Source organism: Dipodomys merriami, unplaced genomic scaffold, assembly GCF_024711535.1.
Source record: "Dipodomys merriami isolate MVZ:Mamm:240054 unplaced genomic scaffold, mDipMer1.0.p SCAF_5, whole genome shotgun sequence".
Taxonomy (NCBI): domain Eukaryota; kingdom Metazoa; phylum Chordata; class Mammalia; order Rodentia; family Heteromyidae; genus Dipodomys; species Dipodomys merriami.
This window is the reverse complement of record NW_027206068.1, coordinates 79,400,797-79,421,614: the sequence shown is the minus strand read 5'-3', so window position 1 is coordinate 79,421,614 and position 20,818 is coordinate 79,400,797. Positions and strand designations below refer to the sequence as shown.

At 61.9% G+C, this 20,818-nt stretch overlaps 1 protein-coding gene across 4 annotated transcripts in view; it reads left to right on the top strand.

Annotated features, from left to right (window-relative positions):
• Ptprn2 (protein tyrosine phosphatase receptor type N2) overlaps positions 1-20,818 on the top strand; it is a 594,518-nt gene that overhangs the window by 246,075 nt on the left and 327,625 nt on the right. For all 4 annotated transcript variants that reach the window (XM_069997165.1, XM_069997166.1, XM_069997163.1 and 1 more), the window contains exons 6-9: positions 8,881-9,060; positions 10,060-10,094; positions 12,595-12,971; positions 15,972-16,058. In XM_069997165.1, the coding sequence (XP_069853266.1) occupies positions 8,881-9,060; positions 10,060-10,094; positions 12,595-12,971; positions 15,972-16,058 (679 nt within the window). The remainder of the gene's footprint in view (positions 1-8,880; positions 9,061-10,059; positions 10,095-12,594; positions 12,972-15,971; positions 16,059-20,818) is intronic.

Sequence of the window (20,818 nt, the reverse complement as noted above, 5' to 3'; positions counted from 1 at the left end):
CCTGGGCCTCCAGACCACAGGCACGGGCACAAAGCACCTGGGCCTCCAGGCCACGGGCACGCTCACAGAGCACCTGGGCCTCCAGACCACAGGCACGGGCACAAAGCACCTGGGCCTCCAGGCCACGGGCACGAGCACGGAGCACCTGGGCCTCCAGGCCACGGGCATGCTCACGGAGCACCTGGGCCTCCAGGCCACGGACACGCTCACGGAGCACCTGGGCCTCCAGGCCACGGGCATGGGCACAAAGCACCTGGGCCTCCAGACCACGGGCACGGGCACGGAGCACCTGGGCCTCCAGACCACGGGCACGGGCACGGAGCACCTGGGCCTCCAGACCACGGGCACGGGCACGGAGCACCTGGGCCTCCAGGCCACGGGCACGGGCATGCTCACGGAGCACCTGGGCCTCCAGACCACGGGCACGGACACGCTCACGGAGCACCTGGGCCTCCAGGCCACGGGCATGGGCACGGAGCACCTGGGCCTCCAGGCCACGGGCACGGGCACAGAGCACCTGGGCCTCCAGACCACGGGCACGGGCACGGAGCACCTGGGCCTCCAGGCCACAGGCACGGGCATGCTCACAGAGCACCTGGGCCTCACGGGCCTTCTGACAGCAGTCAGTTTGGTTTTGACCCCTATACCTAACCCTGGTGGTCTTGTATACCTGCCTGCTCACTGTCTAGACTGCCCTCCACACTGCCCACTCACTGTCTAGACTGCCCTCCACGCTGCCCGCTCACTGTCTAGACTGCCCTCCACGCTGCCCGCTGCTCACTGTCTAGACTGCCCTCCACGCTGCCCGCTGCTCACTGTCTAGACTGCCCTCCACGCTGCCCACTCACTGTCTAGACTGCCCTCCACGCTGCCCGCTGCTCACTGTCTAGACTGCCCTCCACACTGCCCACTTACTATCTAGACTGCCCTCCACACTGCCCACTTACTGTCTAGACTGCCCTCCACACTGCCCACTTACTGTCTAGACTGCCCTCCACACTGCCCACTCACTGGCTAGACTGCCCTCCATGCTGCCCGCTCACTGTCTAGACTGCCCTCCACACTGCCCACTCACTGGCTAGACTGCCCTCCATGCTGCCCGCTGCTCAGTCTAGACTGCCCTCCATGCTGCCCGCTGCTCAGTCTAGACTGCCCTCCACGCTGCCCGCTGCTCACTGTCTAGACTGCCCTCCATGCTGCCCACTTACTGTCTAGACTGCCCTCCACGCTGCCCGCTGCTCAGTCTAGACTGCCCTCCACGCTGCCCGCTGCTCAGTCTAGACTGCCCTCCACGCTGCCCGCTGCTCAGTCTAGACTGCCCTCCACGCTGCCCGCTGCTCAGTCTAGACTGCCCTCCACGCTGCCCGCTGCTCACTGTCTAGACTGCCCTCCACGCTGCCCGCTGCTCAGTCTAGACTGCCCTCCATGCTGCCCGCTGCTCAGTCTAGACTGCCCTCCACGCTGCCCGCTGCTCAGTCTAGACTGCCCTCCACGCTGCCCGCTGCTCAGTCTAGACTGCCCTCCACGCTGCCCGCTGCTCACTGTCTAGACTGCCCTCCACGCTGCCCGCTGCTCCCGTCACTGGGAGGAGACTCCTGGGAGGGTCACTCATGGGTTGGCTCCCCACTGACCATCTCTAGAAAGCTTTATATTCTGGGTTGGCAGAGTGCTGGGAATATTTCCGCAAGCATCAGATGATATTCTGGGCCTGGAAGTTCCTCAGTATGCCTCTCAAATACACTTTAGAAGGCAGTTTGAGGGAGAGAAGGGGTGACATTGTCCAAAAAGAAATGTACGCACGTCCTGACTTACACATCTGGAACCGCTCTGTACCTCACCTCCGTACTAACATCGACTCCAGGGTGGAAGTCTTGTCTAGGACAGACAAGACAAAACCAGTCTCCTCGCCAACCCCAGTTCTCCGTGCAGTGCCTCTCTTCTCGGCCTTGCGATTGCATCGTATGGTGGGGCTGGTTAGATGGGAGATGGCGGAGCCCCGCCAGGGTGAAGTGGTGTGTCCTGACCGGCAAGGAGAGCCTACGGCTTGGGCACTCTTCATTCGCCAAAGAACAGCATAGACTCTTAGCGATGGTTCCCAGCTCTGCGCTTGGGAGGAGGACACGTTCTCCCAGCGTTGTGTTGAATGCGGACAAGACGCTGGCATGTAACTATGTCTGTATCTCCTGGCAGAAACCCAATGAACAAAGTGCAGAAAAGTTAGTCCCCTGCTCAGTTTGTCCACCCAAGGGTGGACGCCAGCGGAGAAACGGATGGCATGCCCTCTACACAAGAGGGTCACATCATTGCGTGACGGTGACAGTGATGGTGGTGATGGCAGTGGAGGAGACAGCGTTGGTAATGACTCGACGGTAAAGGTGGCGATGGGGAGGCGGGGGGGGGGGGGATGGAAAGACGTGTTTGCCGAGTGAACGGAGAGCTTCGCGGCCCGTGGTGGTGAAGGCGCGTCAAAGCGGTGAGTGGGGTTCGCGTCTGCCCCGTCGGGCCGTCTGTGTGCCGGCCGCTCTCCGAGGCACAGCTGTGTGGACAGCCCTGGGGCGCATCCTGCGGAGACGCGGTTTCGCTGGTCAGCCGGCACAGCTGTGCGTGCAGTTGTTGCTGGCTGATCTCCTATTCCAGGCCTTACATATTTGATGTCCTGACATTTCGCGTAATTGCACTGCTGGAGCCCACGAGGAGCGTTGAAAGCTACTTAAAATGTCATTATTCGCCGGCCAGGCCTCAGAATTATATGGTGCAGTGGATGGAACAAAAGAACACTCACTCTGAGGCTCGGAGCATGTGGCTTCCGAGTGCCGGGTCCTGCTGTCCCCGGGGTCGGCTGCGCCTCAAAAGAGGTCATTCCTCTTTTCAGTTCACCCTGAAATGGCCGGCAGTGGCTGACTTTGGGGTAGCTTGCGCGGCTGCCAGCGGCCGGGCAGGCGGATCACACGGTGGCAATGTTCCCTGCTCAGTGTGCTGACCAGTGACCGACCCCCAGCGCCCCGTCCAGCGGTGCCAGGAGCCTCTCCGCTGCCGTGTGGCACGCGGGCACGGAGGATGCGCAGGGCAGCCCCTCCCGGCTTGGTATGGCGTGTTCGAGGACACGGCTCCCTCTTCCGTCCGTGGACAGCGTCCCACTCGGTGAATCTCAATCACTGGCTTCCCAGCTGGCTTTCAGCTTCTGTGTGCCCGGCGGCAGTGCTGGGCCGGGGCTGCACCATGCAGCTGGTGTGGGGCAGTCCCCGGGCGTGGGCGCAAGGACGGTGGCCTGTGGCGCGGGCCCTGCAGCAGCTCTGGTGTGACCTGTGCACACATTTGAAGGAGCTGACTGCCGGGAGGTCTGCGCGGCGGAGGCCGGGCGGCTGGCTGTGCGCAGAGGTTTCCTGCCTCGAGAGCCCCTGTGTGCGTCCTCTCTGGGATGAGCGCTGGGTTTCATGGCCCGTGGCCCCCGGTCAGGGAGGTCGGGCAGGGTCCCGTGGAGGGCACTTCTTGGGTTTCCGGGTTGCCCTCGCGCATCTGAGCGGGGCCCTCGGGGAGGAGGGTAATGGAGTCGCCTGGCTGGGCTCCGGGAGGCTGTGTGCCGCCTCTGGGCCTTCCCGGGGCGGGGGCATTCCCGTCCCACGCCACCCAGTTTCTGCTCTCTTTGAGGCTGGGTCGGCTGTGTTGTCATCACTGAGCCCCAAACTGGGTGTGTGAGGAAAGACTGTGGTAGTGAGTCCCAGGGAGAAAGGCACGTGGTGAGGCAACAACGGAGAGACACCGACCTTGGCTGCTGTCTGCATCAGCCTGGCGCCGACGGGCCTTTCGGAGCCGAGAGCTGTCCAAGCCACGGTTTCCAACGTAGCAGCAATGGCTGGAAAATCCCCACAGCTTAGGTGCGGAGCTCGGCTTTTCCCCGAGTCACCTGTGCCATGCAGCGGCCGGGGCGAGCAGTCCGGGGAGCCGCTGGGGCTGCGGAGCCTCCCGCCGGCCCCGCACACAGAGGGCCGCTGGAGCTCTCCTGTGGACGGGGCGGCTTCTGATCTGTAAGAAGTGGGGAAATCGTCCCCTGCTGACTGGTACCTTTAAGGCAAGTAAACATGCTGTGGCCACTGCTGTGGGAGATGGGCGGCTGTGGCTGGAGCTGGAGGCCGGTGAGGACGGGCTGTGGCTGGAGCTGGAGGCCGGTGAGGACGGGCTGTGGCTGGAGCTGGAGGCCGGTGAGGACGGGCTGTGGCTGGAGCTGGAGGCCGGTGAGGACGGGCTGTGGCTGGAGCTGGAGGCCGGTGAGGACGGGCTGTGGCTGGAGCTGGAGGCCGGTGAGGACGGGCTGTGGCTGGAGCTGGAGGCCGGTGAGGACGGGCTGTGGCTGGAGCTGGAGGCCGCCCCTGGCGGGGGCCTCCCCTGGCGGAGGCCGGTGCAGGTTTCTGCATCCCCGGCTCCAGAGCCGCAGGGTGAGGTGGCTCCGTGTGCCGAGGCCTTGCAGCCGGGCGGTCCCGTCAGCGGTCGCTTGCGGTGCCCTCGGGGGAGGCCCGCCGTGCAGGAGGCGCTGGGTGTTGGGAGGCGGTGGAGAGGCGCCGCCGTGGCCCCTGGGAAGGAGGACAGAGCGAGGTCAGCGGTCTGCACTGGCCTCTTCCGATGGCTCCAGCGCTCCGGGGCTTGGGCTGCCCTCCTCATCCTCGCTCTGAGTGCGAGCTGCGGGCCGGACTCTTTCCTGGGTGCTCGCACGTGAACGTGTCCTGCAGCAGGTGTCTGTAGTCTAGGAATTGGCATTCCATAGGACTCTTCCTTCAGGGCCAGTCTGATGCTATCAGCATCCGGAATTTGTGTCTGGACCGGGGGCCGAGGCCGGGTGGTAAAGGAGACTGGGCTTGGGCGGGCCTGCCAGCGGCCCCAGCCCCCACCGTCCAGAGGTGGGGTGTCAGCCCACACTGTGGTCAGACTCACTCCGAAGCAGACGCAGGCCCGGCAACGCCGCTTCCAGGCACTGATTTGAGCCAGCCGCATGCTCGCAGGAAGCACGGCAGGGCACGGCACCAGATGCCCAGACGCGAAAGCCCAGCATGTCCCCAACAACCCGGCTGCCCCAGGAGAAGAGCCGCCCTGCTTCTTCACACTGGGCCTGACGCCACAGGTGCCAGGGGCCCAGCTTTGAAAACCAGAGTCTGAATGGCCTGGAGTGCTGGGTGCTGAGTCCTTCCCTGGAGTGCTGGGTGCTGAGTCCTTCCCTGGAGTGCAGATGTGTCATCCCTATCTGGAGGCGGATGCGGAAGGCAGTGGGGGTTTCCACGCGCCGCCCGGCCTGAGGGGTCTCAGGGGCCAGCAGTTGCGATCTGACTCAGTCTGTGTGCTGGGGCAGAGCGGTTAGGAGGGGCTGATGGTGGAGGGTGGGCTATGACGTGTGCGTTCTGTGCAGTATGTATTCAGCAGGAAGACTCCTGCCAGAGCGCTCTCCTAGCTGGGAGGAAAAGGGAAAGGCCTGTCAGCATTGAGTTCGAGTGTGAGCTCCAGGGCTGAAAGAAAACATCTGGAGACGGCCAGAGCCCACATCTGTGAATGTATAGGGGGCAGAAAGAGGCTCCCACCCCTCGCCTCTCAGGGGTGCTCGGAGGCCCACACAGACCAGAGAGTGCTCTGCCGTGATGCCCGGCCAGTGCTCGCTACCATCACAACAACAGAACGTCTTCTGCAAGCCTGTGTCAAGCATGCATGGTAGATCACCAGCTTGGAGCACCAGCCTGGAGCACCAGCCTCCAGCACCAGCCTGGAATACCAGCCTGGAGCACCAGCCTCCAGCACCAGCCTGGAGTACAGACTCCAGCACCAGCCTGGAGCACAGGCTCCAGTACCAGCCTAGAGCACCAGTCTCCAGCACCAGCCTGGAGCACCAGCCTCTAGCACCAGCCTCCAGCACCAGCCTCCAGCACCAGACTCCAGCACCAGACTCCAGCACCAGCCTCCAGCACCAGCCTGGAGCACCAGCCTGGAGCACCAGCCTCCAGCACCAGCCTCCAGCACCAGACTCCAGCACCAGACTCCAGCACCAGCCTGGAGCACAGATTCCAGCACCAGCCTCCAGCACCAGCCTGGAGCACCAGCCTGGAGCACCAGCCTCCAGCACCAGCCTCGAGCACCAGCGAGGACAAGTGTGAGCATGAGGCCCTGAATTCAAGTCCTAGTACCAGCAGAGTGGGGAAGATTTTAGCATTAAACACATACAAGCACACGACACAAGCAGAAAGCCAGATCTTCTTTCAGAGTACAAAAATAGGATCCCACCAAAGTTACTTAGCATGTGTTCTTTTTGTCATTGTTGTTGAAGTGATCTTACCCATCCATACTGAGGGTATGCAGGGATGAGTGTTTTTAATGTATAGATTTCCAGAGTCATTCTTTTTTAATTGTCAAAGGGATGTACCAATTACATAGGTCAGGTGTTGGACAGTGTCACCTGGTCTCTGGTTTTCTCCGTTTTTTCCCCCCTGACTCCCCATCACAGGCATAATGCCTAATGAGTATCACTGCTACGTGTGTCCCCCTTTGTCCCATTTCTGTGCCTCCCCCTCCCCTCCCCCAGACAGATAAACTTACACACAAGACAGAAAGTAAGGAGTCAAAAACAATGACAAAACCACAAAAGGTAAAATAAAAAGCCCCTTGTTTCCATTTCTTGGAGTTCATTTCAATGAACATCCCTTTATGTGGTCATATGCTCATAGCGATTGAGCGTTGTGATCCTCTCCTGAGAATATCCTCTTCGGTCTCCCTGCGGGAGTGCTTAAGGTCCTGTCCCGGTGTGGTTTTCCGTCTGTTCCCATCCAGCGTGGTCACGTTCTAGTTGCCACGGGGGGAGGCCATGCAGCCTGCGTTTCTCTGGTTGGTCTGCCTTACTTCACTTAGTATACTTTTTTCCAGGTCCTTCCATTTCCTTACTAATGTGGCGGTGTCATTCTTCAAATAGAGGAGATTTCTGGCACTTACCTTCAGATCTATGCCCCTCTCTCCCTGCGTCTAGTCTGCAGTTACGTCCGTCCATGGTGTTCTCACTATCAATAATGCGTTTCCATCCGAGTTACTGAAGCCAGTGGCTCAGTCTCTAATACCCGTGTGTCAAGCAGGCTCTGTGCTTCCTTAGCCTCGGTGTTTACCTTGGTGTGGGTTACACTTCCGCTTTTCCCTGAGCAAGGCCTGGCTCCTGCTCACACCAGCCCACCCCTCCCTTGATCCTCTCAGCCTACACTGCCTGTGATGGTTAACTTTTTCTGCAGCTCTGCCTGAGACCTGCCTCCTGGGCCTTGGCCAGCCCTGAGCGTGGCAGTGGGGATGTGTGTCACCTCTCCACTGTGCCCAGGGCCTCTGCCCTGCCAGGTGACCACTGCAGACGTCTGCACACGCCCTGGGCGGGCTGCCTCTCATCTCCAGCCCTCGCTGCCCCCTCCTACCCCTGACCCTTGACCTTTGGCTGGGGGGTGGTCCCACGCTTGTCCTCATACCCTGGTCTGGAAGCTGCCTGTGCACAAAGCCCAGGCTTGCTCTCGGCTGGTCTTGGCTGCTGATGTCATTGGATATGAAGGCAGCCGCTGTATCCTTCTGTCGTGTGCAATGTCATGTTCAACGGAGGCTGTGTTCCTGCTGTAAAGGAATGGCAGGAGAACAAAATGATGTAGTCTCCTTCCTACATGTACCACAGGCCTTGGCCTAGCTCAGAGGAACTAGCAAACCAACGTGGTACCTGCCCATCCTAAACCACGGAGGGGGCGCTTGCTCCGAGGGGGGCTCCTCCGCCCCGGCGCGTCCGGCGCATCCTCACACCTGGCCCTGGCCCCACCAGGAAGGCCCTGGCCCCTCCAGGAAGGCCCTGGCCCCTCCAGGAAGGCCCTGGCCCCACCAGGAAGGCCCTGGCCCCTCCAGGAAGGCCCTGGCCCCACCAGGAAGGCCCTGGCCCCAGGCAGGGGAGCTCTGTAGTCTGTCAGGTGCGTGTCTCTCAGAGAGTTGGCAGCTGGCTCCGTAAGGAGCCACTCCTACAGCAGACGCCTCGGAGCTGTGTTTCCTCGGAGGTGAACTCACGCGCGCCCATGTTTGGGCCCTGTGTGTACACAGGACACACAGCTGTGCTGGCCAGAGGGCTGTGAGCTGTGGGACCCAGGGCTGTCCCTGGCAGGGCTGCAGGTGGTCTGTCCGGAGCGAGGGGACGCGGCTTTGCCCCCCCTCCAGTCCGATCTGTCCAGAGCGAGGGGACGCGGCTTTGCTCCCCCTCCAGTCTGTGTCTGTCCAGAGCGAGGGGACGCGGCTTCGCCCCCCCTCCAGTCCGATCTGTCCAGAGCGAGGGGACGCGGCTTCCTCCCCCTCCAGTCTGTGGTCTGTCCAGAGCGAGGGGACGCGGCTTCGCCCCCCCTCCAGTCTGTGGTCTGTCCAGAGCGAGGGGACACGGCTTTGCTCCCCCTCCAGTCTGTGGTCTGTCCGGAGCGAGGGGACGCGGCTTCCTCCCCCTCCAGTCTGTGGTCTGTCCGGAGCAAGGGGACGCGGCTTCCTCCCCCTCCAGTCTGTGGTCTGTCCGGAGCGAGAGGAGACGCCGCTTGTTGCCACCGCCTGCGTCTTGCAGACTCTGACATGGTGCAGCTCCCTCGCAGCCCCTCCGGGAGTCGGGCGCAGGGCTGGCCCAGGCTTCACTAGGCATTGCCCACTTCCTGCTAGGTGTGGAAGGCTGCTGGGCTGCAGTAATGGCCGGCGGCTATGTCGGACTTCCAGTTCAACCTAGCACATATTGTTGAATGCCTGCCCGCACTGGCGCTGTTCGGTAGTTTCTGGAAGGACTGGATGTCTTTGTGCGGTGGGACCTGGCTGCCAACTGTGTCTTGAGAATGCACCAACCCTTAACTTAGGTTTCTCCTGTGTCCATAGACGCGATCCTTCAAAGTCTCCTCAAAGACCCACGGAAGCATCTGGCAGGAGGGGCAGGCCCAGGCCCCCTGCGGCTGGACGAGGTGGCGGACGAGGTGGCGCCAGGCCCGGCCAGTCTACGGAGAGGGCCTGAGAGACACCCCGGCGAGCGGGCAGGCAGCCTGGAGATGGCGCTCCAAGGTGACCGGGCTGGGTCTCCCTCTGCGTGGGGGGGAGGGGAGAGAAGTCTCCCCGCAGGCCTGACGTGCGCCTCCTACTGGGCAGATGGATTGTATCTGTGATTTTCATCTGTTTGAACTTTTGCCTCTAAAAGCTTTCTTAACAGACTAAGCCTACCAGAGCAATTACGTTGAATGGCAGGTTGCGCTCTGTGAGGACGTTTAATTCTTCCGTGCTGGAGAACTGGGGGCAACAGGACGTGTCTTTATTTGGATGCTATGAGCACTATTGTCGGATATTCGAATACCAAAGTGAAGGGTTCGTCTGGCTGTGCATTTACCCTGTGGCTGCTGGGGGCGGCCAGTGCCACCCAGCCCCTCCCCACGCGGCGGCCGCCCCCCGCCCCCCCTTCCCCCGGGGCTGGACAATTTCGAGGGCGGTAGGGAGCCTGGCGTGGCTGGTTCAGGCGCAGAGGCCACAGAAAGACGCTGCAGAGCGGCCCGGGCGTGGCCTGCCAAGCACGCACAGCACCCCGCCCCCCAGCTGCACCCCGCACACGGCACCCTGGGGGCACAGCCCAAGAGGTAGAGTGCCTGCCTAGCAACTCCGGGGAGGGAAGTTCCGGAACCCTCCGGAGACACGCGCACAGGAGGCAGGCGGTCCCTGCGGGTCCATCTGAGAAAGGGAGCTGAGTCAGTGGTGTCGCTGTGACGTGGCCGGAGAGAGGCTTACTCGCGGCTCCAGGGCCGGCAGCAGGGCGCCGTGGCTGTTGTGCCCGGGAAGTGCTGGCCACGGCCCTCGTGTCCAGCCTCGGGAAGAGCGGTCACGCCCGGCCCTCGTTGTGATTTTGGCGGTGTGCTCTCCTCTGCCACCGCAGAGCTGCGTGGCTCACGCTAGTGGCAACGAGGCCGGCACTGTCACACCTCTTCTCCTGTGCAGAGGGACTCGTGGCCATCTTGTACACATGGTGACACGCGTGGTGATGCCCTGCAGGCTCGGGTGACACTGTGTCTCTTACAGATCACGGAGAACAAGAGGACCCCATGGACCCGGAGGTAAGACGGCCGCTCCCAGACACTGGCTTGCCAAACCTAGAGCCATACTGTCATCTTTTGGTTCAGAACATTTATGAAATACAGTTTTCGCTCCCCCCCACCCAGTATGGAAAATTACTCTCATCATCCCCAAGCCGAGAAAAGCGTGAAGAGCACATGCAACATTGCGTATAACTAGGTGCATAATAATGTCTACGCTTAGATTATAAGCTAATGTTTATCGTTATGGATCCATGCAAAACATAATGCAAAAAAGAAACTATATTCTCAGACCCCTCCCCCCCCCGAGAGCCGTTCCGGCCCTTTCCCAGGTCACAGACGCTTCCGATGCTGCCTGCCCTGCAGCTTCCTGGACTACACTGGACCTGCCCGGCCCCACGAACATCTTAACACCTGCGCAGCTCCTCAGCAGACCTGTGCACAGCTGCAGGGCCGGCTCTCTGGAAGAGGAGGGTTTGCTCATGGAGAGGGCTTAGCGGGCTGCACCCTCTCGCTGTGCAGCCACGTCCCCCTCTGCCTGTGAGCTCCTTGGCATTTCCTGTGAAGAACCTGTGGTCATTCGTGCCACTAGTGAGAATGTGGGACATCAGTTCGTAAGTGGTGCTGATAACCTCACGTGGGTCTATGGAGCTGTTGCTGACTGGCAAGAGTCCTGGTGGAGTTTTTTGGTCAGATTGTCTTAATGGTTGGTGGCTTCGTCCCTATTACAACCATAAGGACACATAAGTGGTTTTAAACCCCAGAAATTGGGGGCGTTCAATCCAAGCAGTGGAGGAAAAGGAGGGTCAGGAAACTGCATCCAGATTTAGCAGTGGGACAGGAAGTAGGGTCAGGAAGCCGCTTCTGGATTGAGGACTGGGACAGGAAGTAGGGTCAGGAAGCCGCTTCCGGATTGAGGACTGGGACAGGAAGTAGGGTCAGGAAGCTGCTTCCAGATTGAGGAGTGGGACAGGAAGTAGGGTCAGGAAGCTGCTTCCAGATTTAGGACTGGGACAGGAAGTAGGGTCAGGAAGCTGCTTCCAGATTTAGGACTGGGACAGGAAGTAGGGTCAGGAAGCCGCTTCTAGATTTAGCAGTGAGACAGGAAGTAGGGTCAGGAAGCCACTTCCAGATTGAGGAGTGGGACAGGAAGTAGGGTCAGGAAGCTGCTTCCGGATTGAGGACTGGGACAGGAAGTAGGGTCAGGAAACCACCTCCAGATTGAGGACTGGGACAGGAAGTAGGGTCAGGAAGCTGCTTCCAGATTTAGCAGTGGGACAGGAAGTAGGGTCAGGAAGCCGCTTCTGGATTGAGGACTGGGACAGGAAATAGGGTCAGGAAGCCGCTTCTGGATTGAGGACTGGGACAGGAAGTAGGGTCAGGAAGCTGCTTCCAGATTGAGGAGTGGGACAGGAAGTAGGGTCAGGAAGCTGCTTCCAGATTTAGGACTGGGACAGGAAGTAGGGTCAGGAAGCTGCTTCCAGATTTAGGACTGGGACAGGAAGTAGGGTCAGGAAGCTGCTTCCAGATTTAGGACTGGGACAGGAAGTAGGGTCAGGAAGCCGCTTCTAGATTTAGCAGTGAGACAGGAAGTAGGGTCAGGAAGCCACTTCCAGATTGAGGAGTGGGACAGGAAGTAGGGTCAGGAAGCTGCTTCCAGATTGAGGACTGGGACAGGAAGTAGGGTCAGGAAGCCGCTTCCAGATTTAGCAGTGGGACGGGAGACAGTCACTGTGGCCACCCGGGAGCCAGGCCTCTGGTCTTCCTCCAGTGGACGCACCAGATGTCTTAGTCTATGTGTTGAGTTTTGTGGCTTGGGGCACATTTTCAAGCGATCTTTGTTTTTGTTTTTGTGTTTTGCCAGTCAGTCCTGGGCGGCTTGAACTCAGGGCTGGGCACTGTCCCTGACCCTCTCTGTGCTCAAGGCTAGTGCTCGACCACTTCCTCAAGCATTTTCTTCAAGCTCTTCCTTCCAGTAGCGCCTCTGTTCCTTCCCTGTAGGGAGCATCAGCCCAGAGGCCCTCATCTCCTCTCCCTCAAAAGCCACAGGGCGCTGTCCATCCCTAAATGCAGTGTACTGTCCTCAGAACTTGAGCAAATTGTACATCAAACTACAGCTTTGTTTAAATATTCAAACCATAAGGGGAAATGAATAAGCTTTAATCAAAAAAGGGGTGCTTTCCTTTACAATCCTTTCTTATTTTCTAAATGGACACACTTTGGAAAAGTGTAGAGAAAATCCAGTTCCTGTTTCTGTCTTAAGGAGTATTGGAGATTTAGTGTCATGGATAAAGCACCGCACGGAAACGGTGTGGGACTGTACCAACATCCATACGAGCAGGCAGTCACCACACGTATGAGGAGGTGGTATCTACATCCGGAAGGCCTGAGTTCCAGTGTGGGTTCTGTTGGTCACGCGTGTGCTGGCCATCCTCTCGTGGAGGCCGCCCCTCGGTGCTGACCGCGTGTGCTGGCCATCCTCCTCACAGAGACCGGCTCACGGGAGCTTTCTCTCCACCAGGTCCACCATCCGGGTGTCCGGCTTGGGGGCCTCCTGCAGGAGCGCGGGCCCCTGCATGCACCTGACGTCCCTGCTCTGGCAAAGCCCTTCAAAGCAGAGACAAAGAAGTCCCAGGAGCCCGAGGAGCCGGAGGCCTCCCAGTCTTCAGAAGAGGAGGCCGCTGGGGTGGAGAATGTGAAGAGCCAGACTTACTCCAGAGACCTGCTGGGGAAGCGGCCAACCTGGGAGCCCAGGGCCCTCGGGGACGGACGCCGGGCCTGGGCCCCGGGGCCAAGCCCCCAGGCGGCCGCACAGCCCCCGCCTCCGGGAGGCCTGCAGCTGGCAGGCACGGCTTCCTCTGAGGGGCAGCGCGGAGGCTACATCGTGACGGGGAGCGAGTGAGTAGACAGCTCCACTTCCTTCTGCTCGGATTGGGGTGGGGAGAGGCGCTTCCTGAGTGAAGACGCCTGCACCGAGAAACTGAGGGCTGGGGTGATGGGCCGAGGGGGGCGGCCCTCCCCCGGGAGGCCCTGGGCGGAGGGGGGAGGAGGGGGGCGGCCCTCCCCAGGGAGGCCCTGGGCGGAGGGGGGAGGAGGGGGGCGGCCCTCCCCCCGGGAGGCCCTGGGCAGAGGGGGGAGGAGGGGGGCGGCCCTCCCCCCGGGAGGCCCTGGGCAGAGGGGGGAGGAGGGGGGCGGCCCTCCCCCCGGGAGGCCCTGGGCGAGAGGGGGGAGGAGGGGGGCGGCCCTCCCCCCGGGAGGCCCTGGGCGAGAGGGGGAAGGGCAGCTGGGCTTCTGAAGGTGGTGCCAGCTCCCTGGCAGGGCTTGAGGTGGTGAACCAGCCTGGGCTACTGGCTTCTCCCGTCCCGTCCATGCCCCACAGCATGCTCCTGGCTGTCGGGTAGGCGTGGGCTGCGAGCGAGGGCCAGCGAGTGGCAATAGGACCCTGCACAGAGCGGAGCTGTGCCAGCTCAAGCCAGGTCGTGCGGCGTAACCCGGGCGGCAGGACGCCGTGTGTGGTGCACCCAGCACCAGAAGCGTCTTTCCTGCCCCGCTCTGCTCTGAGCTCCAGGGCCCAGCCAGGCCCCGTGCGGACGCCACGCCACGCCCGGTACTCCACACGGGGAGACGGCACCCCGGTCCCATTTCTAGGCCCTGTCACGTCCGTCCTTGTCTAACTCGCTCTCCTCGGCCAGCCGTCTCCAGGCTCACCTCTCAGCTCTCGGCTGCTCCTCAATTCCTGTCACGCTGGTTCCTCCTCACAGTCTCTGCCCCGGCTGCCAGCAGGACTCACAACTCCAGCACCAGCTGCTGGCTGCTCAGGCCTGCGGGTCCACCGCCTGGCCTGGCCCTGGCTGTGCCCGCGTCCTGTGCCTGCGTCCTGTGCTGTCTGCTGACCCGCCGATCCCTGGCTGTGCCCGCGTCCTGTGCTGTCTGCTGACCCGCCGATCCCTGGCTGTGCCCGTGTCCTGTGCTGTCTGCTGACCCGCCGATCCCTGGCTGTGCCCGCGTCCTGTGCTGTCTGCTGACCCGCTGATCCCTGGCTGTGCCCGCGTCCTGTGCTCTGTGCTGACCCGCCGATCCCTGGCTGTGCCCGCGTCCTGTGCTGTCTGCTGACCCGCCGATCCCTGGCTGTGCCCGCGTCCTGTGCTGTCTGCTGACCCGCCGATCCCTGGCTGTGCCCGCGTCCTGTGCTGTCTGCTGACCCGCCGATCCCTGGCTGTGCCCGCGTCCTGTGCTGTCTGCTGACCCGCCGATCCCATCCGCATGGCCTTGGCATCTTTCCAAACTCCAGACCTAAACTCTAGCCCTCATGACAGCTCCAGATGGCTGTGCAGTCCCGGTGGCTGCTGCGCGGCAGGCCCACGCCTGCTCCTCCTGGCGTTAGGCCACGCCGCCTCCCTCCCGAGCTCCCCTGGGGCTCGTGCCCCCGATGCCACCACGTCCCCGGGCCACCCTGCCCTCCGCACCCGCTTCTCTCGCTGTCTGATGCCACACTTCGGATGAAAGCAGCCTCAATGGAAAGGCCTTCTCTAACCCCTTCCACAACGGTCCTCTGGCCTTTCCCCTGCCCCCTCGCCCTCTCCTGACTTCTCCAGCGAACTCACACCGGCTGACGAGTTAATCAGTCTGTGGGGTTGCCTCTGCGGCACCGCGCGCTGGGCGCCTCGAACCTGCCCAGGCCGGAGGCCCGAGGCCCGGGTTTGGGGGAGGCATGGTCTGGTCCAGGCCGCGCTCCAGCTGCAGGGCCTCAGACGGACTTTGGCCCGTGTCTCCCTTCTGTGACCCGAGCCTGGTGTCTCCTGTTGCCAAGGGCACTGGTGTGACTTGTACCAAAGGCCCGTGCTAGCAACTTTGTCTTTGCCAAGTAGGGCTGTTGGCAGAGCTTCGTCCCCCGCTGGCCTGCCGTGCGGGGACTTTGGGGCTGGGCCCCGGCCTGCCGTGCGGGGGCCTTGGGGCCGGGCCCCGGCCTGCCGTGCGGGGGCCTTGGGGCCGGGCCCCGGCCTGCCGTGCGGGGGCCTTGGGGCTGGGCCCCGGCCTGCCGTGCGGGGGCCTTGGGGCCGGGCCCCGCTCTATGCAGACCAAGTGCACCCGTTGGCATCTGTGTCGCCTATGCCCGTTCTTCCCAGGAGCCTCGCGTCCTGGAAGGCAGAGCCATGTTCCTCGTGCTCATTTGCCCAGCGGGGAGCAGTAGGGTCTCGGGGATGGAAAGCCTCTCATCCCCTGCAAATGAGTACTTCCTGGTGTGGTACCCACAGGCTTTAGCCCCAGAAGTCGGGGTTGGGCGCAGGTGCAGCTCACTTCTGCACAGCATGTGCCGTTCCCGTCTGTGTTCCACTGCGCGTCCCCTCTTAGAGCAGCGCTGCTGGGGGGGCCGGGGCACCCACCCAGCCCCCCACGGGCGGGGCACCCACCCAGCCCCCCACGAGCGGGGCACCCACCCAGCCCCCCACGAGCGGGGCACCCACCCAGCCCCCCACGGGCGGGGCACCCACCCAGCCCCCCATGGGCGCTTCCGCACACATGTGCGGTATTTAAACACCCTTTCACTGCAAAAACCAGTCCACATCCACTCGCTGCTTCTCACAATCCGGTTTTCGGCATCTGCTCCAACCCTCCTCTTCCGGTTTCCTTTGTCCTCCCTCCCCTGCCTTCCTTATTATATTTTACTGAAGGCTGAAATGAGCCAGTGGTGGCATCACAGGCCCGTTACACTTCCTAACAATTCCATTTGCACGGCATCGTCTGCCTTATTGCTGGAAAATCCAGGCGATTCATCATGACCGGGGCAGCAGCTGATCCCGGTCCAGGGCAGGGGCGTGTCAGGGAGCGGGGTCGGGTGGGGCTGTGCGGCCTCCAGGGCCGTCCTGTTTGGTGACGCCGGCCCTCCTCTCTCCACAGTCCCCTGAGTCTGGACGCGGGGAAGCGGTTGCTGGGCCAGGTAGCCCGCCTCCTGCAGGTACCCGCGAGCGTCTTTGTGGACATCGAGTAAGTACTGCATGCAGGCCTGCCGGCTCACCCTCCGCTCACGTTGTGTTCAATCTCAGAAACTGTTTTTTGAGGGGAACAGCTGAGAGCCTGGGGTCCCTCTTAATTATATCAGAAAGGAGCTGTTCAGAGAAGAGATGAAAGGGGAATGCCAGGGGGCTCTGGTCAGTTATTTAAATACAGCGGAACCTCATTTAATTATGGGCCTGTCATCTCCGGGGCCTGCCGTGTGGCCCCCGCACCGGATTGCTGTCTGTGGTCCTGCACTGGCTTGCGGCAACTGAGGCAGGCTCTGCACTGACCCTGGGCCAGCGCTCACAGAGCACCGGCCGTGCTGGGCCTGTGGCCATTCCTGGCGCTGCACGGTGTGTGTGTGTGTGCGTGTGTGTGCATGTGTGTGCGTGCATGTCTGCGTGTGTGTCTGTGTGTGTGTGTGTGCGTGTGTGTCTGTGTGTGTGTGTTTGTGCGTGTGTGTGTGTCTGTGTGTGTGCGTCTGTGTGTGTGTGCATCTGTGTGTGCGTGTGTGCGCGTGTGTGTCTGTGGGGTGTGTGTGCATGTGTGTCTGTGTGCATGTGTGTGTGGTTGTGCGCGTTGTGCGTGTGTCTGCGTGTGCGTCTGTGTGTGTCTGTGTGTGTGTCTGTGTGTGCACGCGTGTCTGTGTGTGTGCATGCATGTGTGCATGCGTGTGTGCATGTGTGTCTGTGTGCGTGTGTGCATGTGTGTGCATGCGTGTGTGTCTGTGTGCGTGTGTGTGTGTGTGCGTCTGTGTGTGTCTGTGTCTGTGTGTGCGTGTGTGTGTGTGTATTGGTGTTTGCACTGCGCTGCACTCACTGGGGCACAGCCATTGGTGAGAGGGCATCAGCACGGCCACCCCCTCCCCCGTGTGTGCGTGTGTGTGCGTGTGTCTGCGTGTGTCTGTGTGCGCGCGCGTGTGTGTTGGTGTTTGCACTGCGCTGCACTCACTGGGGCACAGCCATTGGTGAGAGGGCATCAGCACGTCTACCCCTCTCCCCCATGTGTGCGTGCGTGTGCGTGCGTGTGTGTGTCTGCGTGTGTCTGTGCGCACGCGTGTGTGTTGGTGTTTGCACTGTGCTGCACTCACTGGGGCACAGCCATTGGTGAGAGGGCATCAGCACGGCCACCCCCTCCCCCGTGTGTGCGTGCATGTGTGTGTGTCTGCGTGTGTGTTGGTGTTTGCACTGCGCTGCACTCACTGGGGCACAGCCATTGGTGAGAGGGCATCAGCACGGCCACCCCCTCCCCCGTGTGTGCGTGCGTGTGTGTGTGTCTGTGTGCGCGTGCGCGTGTGTGTTGGTGTTTGCACTGCGCTGCACTCACTGGGGCACAGCCATTGGTGAGAGGGCATCAGCACGGCCACCCCCTCCCCCGTGTGTGCGTGCATGTGTGTGTGTCTGCGTGTGTGTTGGTGTTTGCACTGCGCTGCACTCACTGGGGCACAGCCATTGGTGAGAGGGCATCAGCACGGCCACCCCCTCCCCCATGTGTGCGTGCGTGTGTGCGTGTGTGTGCGTGTGTCTGTGTGCGCGTGCGCGTGTGTGTTGGTGTTTGCACTGCGCTGCACTCACTGGGGCACAGCCATTGGTGAGAGGGCATCAGCACGGCCACCCCCTCCCCCATGTGTGCGTGCGTGTGTGTGTCTGCGTGTGTCTGTGTGCGCACGCGTGTGTGTTGGTGTTTGCACTGCGCTGCACTCACTGGGGCACAGCCATTGGTGAGAGGGCATCAGCACGGCCACCCCCTCCCCCGTGTGTGCGTGCCGGATGCTCAGGCTGGGAGAGGACAGGGAGACGCGAGACACAGGAAGGGCGGGGAACCGAAGCGGCCTCCCCAGCCCTGTCTCCCTGCACACGGGCCTCGAGTCCCACGGGCCTCCCCCGGGCTGCACCCTGAGCACCTGCCCCACCGCGGAGCACCGAGGCTGTGTGCTCCCGCTACCCACCTCCAGCAAGACTGGGATGGGCAAAGACAGAGGAGGGTGTGGAGAGGAGACTGGAAGCCGGAAGCTTCCAGAAATAGAGAGCCTCAGACAGAGGTGCTGCCTGCCTCCTGCAGTCTCACTGCCAGAGGTGGGGACGGCCTCACTGTGCAGGAAACGCTGTGCTCTCCAGGCCGGAGGACCCAGAGCCTCTCCGCTGAGAACTCCCGGGGCAGCCGGACGGCGGGGGCAGGCGGACGGGCACAGCAGGGAGACGCTGGAGATGACATCCCCACAGCACAGAGCCTGGGCACACAGCACAGAGACAGCAGGGGCGGGAGAAGGGCAGGGCAGGGGCTGCGGGCTGCTCATGGAGAGGCACGGTGCAGGGCTGCTCGCCGAGGCCGGAGGGCGAGGGCGGCCGCCAGCTCCTGCTGGCCTCCTCCCTGTGGAGGCCAGGCGTGCCCGGAGGCTGCGTCCGCCCCTTCCTGCCGACACCTCCTTGGTCTGCGGCTGTCGTGGCCCTCGCTGGCCCAGCTCTGGGAGCCATGGTGTGGGCAGCGCCTCCTCCCGTCCCCTCCCGGCCAGCCTGTGTGGCTCCGGTTGCTGCTCCCCCACGAGGATCACAGTGTGCTCACCGGGAGAACTGGCTCCATCTGGCACAGAGCTCCCGGGAGCCTGTGGGAAGGCCGTGGGATCCGTGGCCCTGCCGTGGGGAGGGGGCAGGGTGAAGGGGGTTTGTCCCTCCCCCTCCCTGCCTGGGAATCTCAGTCTCACTCCGTCCCCCCCACACTGGTCCCAATTTCTGGCACAAGTTCTCAGCCCGCTGAGGGGGGCGCCCGGTCCGCGCCCGCCACAGCCTCCGCTCTCTCTCCTTCCGAGCGGTCCTGTCTCCAGAGTCGCTGGGCCGGCCGGGTCCAACAGGTGTGCGCAGCGGTGGCTGTGTCTCGCGGCTCCCCTGCTCTGGGGGGCAGGAGAGTGCCGGCGGGGCCTCGGGCGTCCAGGGCGGCAGCACCCTGACCCACGCGCCGTCCTGACGGGCGCTGTGTGGAAGAGCGCTCCTCAGAGCCGCTCCGGGGCGGAGAAGAAGGGTGTGGGGGCCGGTTCCTGCCTTCTCAGGGAAGTGCTAGTTATGCTTAATATGTTTTGTTAACGGTTATGTAGCTGTCATATAAATCCCATTATTCCTTATTACATCATTAGAGACCATTAAAACGGCATTAGCATGCTGATGTAATTATGCCAGCCGCCACACACCGACCACCGTTAGGATGTTATAATCTAATCATGACCGGCCCAGGCAGGCTGACGGATGCTGGGCTGCTTCCCACAGTATCCCGGTCAGGTGGGCAAGGCTGGGGCGTAGAGATGAAGAAAGACAGGCAGCCAGTCCGCATCACTGGAGACGGCCAGTGACCTCTGGACTCCGATGGCCCCCGCCAAGCCCTCCGCTTGATGGGGCCCAGGACACCACGGACGCACCCAGGGTCTGGCAAACCGAGAGCCCCATGCGACCCATCTTCATGGCTCTAGCAAGAAGCAGCTCGGTTCTGTCCGAGTGGTTTAGCATGCTGATGAGCAGAGCGCTCCTGTGGTCCGGGTCTCGTGCAGACCCCGCCCCTCCCTGGCCTTGGCCGGCTGGGGCCGGCTGTAGACGTTTGTGGACCCGGGTTTCCTGGGTGGCCTCGCTCTGGCCCTGTGAAGACAGGGATGTGGATGGGGGGCTGGCCCCTCGTTGGCCCAGGCCTCCGGCTGTCTATAGCTCAAGGCGACAGGTCCCCAGGGGATGTGGCCCGCACGCCGGGGCGGTGTGAGGGGAGGCGGGGCGCCGCTCGGAGTCAGCTGCCCTCGGGATCCCTTCGGTGACCGGGAAGCACTGGGGCCGAGTACCGTGGCCTGCACACCTGCTCGCAGCGTTAGCTCAGTGATGGTGCCTGAATCCTTCTTCCAAGAAGGGAGCCCGGGCTCTGCCTGCAGTGCCCAGCTGTGTGATGTAAATACTGCACGGGGAACCTTCTGGCCAAAGACACACACACAGTTTCCTTGAAGGAAGGACTGTGGAGGAAAGCGGGCCCCATCCTGTCTTTAGATGAAAGGTGCAGCCGGAGAGCCACCGTGTTACCATGTCCTGCTGCTCAGAAGACATCTAACACCGTTGGTGACGGTGTTAGCGTTGACGTGATGGCTAAGCTTAGCCTCTCCTAGGAGGAAGTAGAGGTGAGATTTGCCAGCCTGGCTGTGACACACAGGCCAGCCTGGGCCTGGGCCCTCGGGGAGGGCACGCCAGCTCCGAGCTCAGAGCTGCACCCAGGGGCCGTCTGGACTCCCCACCTCCCTTCAAGGAGCGGAGGCCTTGGCTGAGCTGCTGTGGATGCTGAGGGCAGGGAAGGAACACACTCATCCCCGACTCACGGAACGGTCACCCCTTGGTGCAACACCTGAGTAATAACAATCAACTTGTTTTTTAAGAAAGGCTATCAGACACAACTCTTAAGGTTTGCAGATGGCACCCAAAGGCCTGCCTTATGGGTAAATACTTTTGTTTCTAAACACTCGCCACTAATGATTTAATCCTTGGCTTAATGTTGGTTCCCCTCTACGCGGGGTGTGAGCCGGCGTGCCTAGAAACGCCGGACGTCGCTGTCCCTGACAGCCCTGTGCTAGGCCAGCAGCCCCCAGCAGGCGTCCGCCTCTCGCCCCTGTAACTGGAGAAAAGAACAGCATTCAGACTCAGAAAGGTCCCGTAAATACAGAATCGTCTGCTTTCTCCCAACCCCCACGAGAAGATGAATGCAGGACACAGTCTCTAAACACAGAGAGGAAT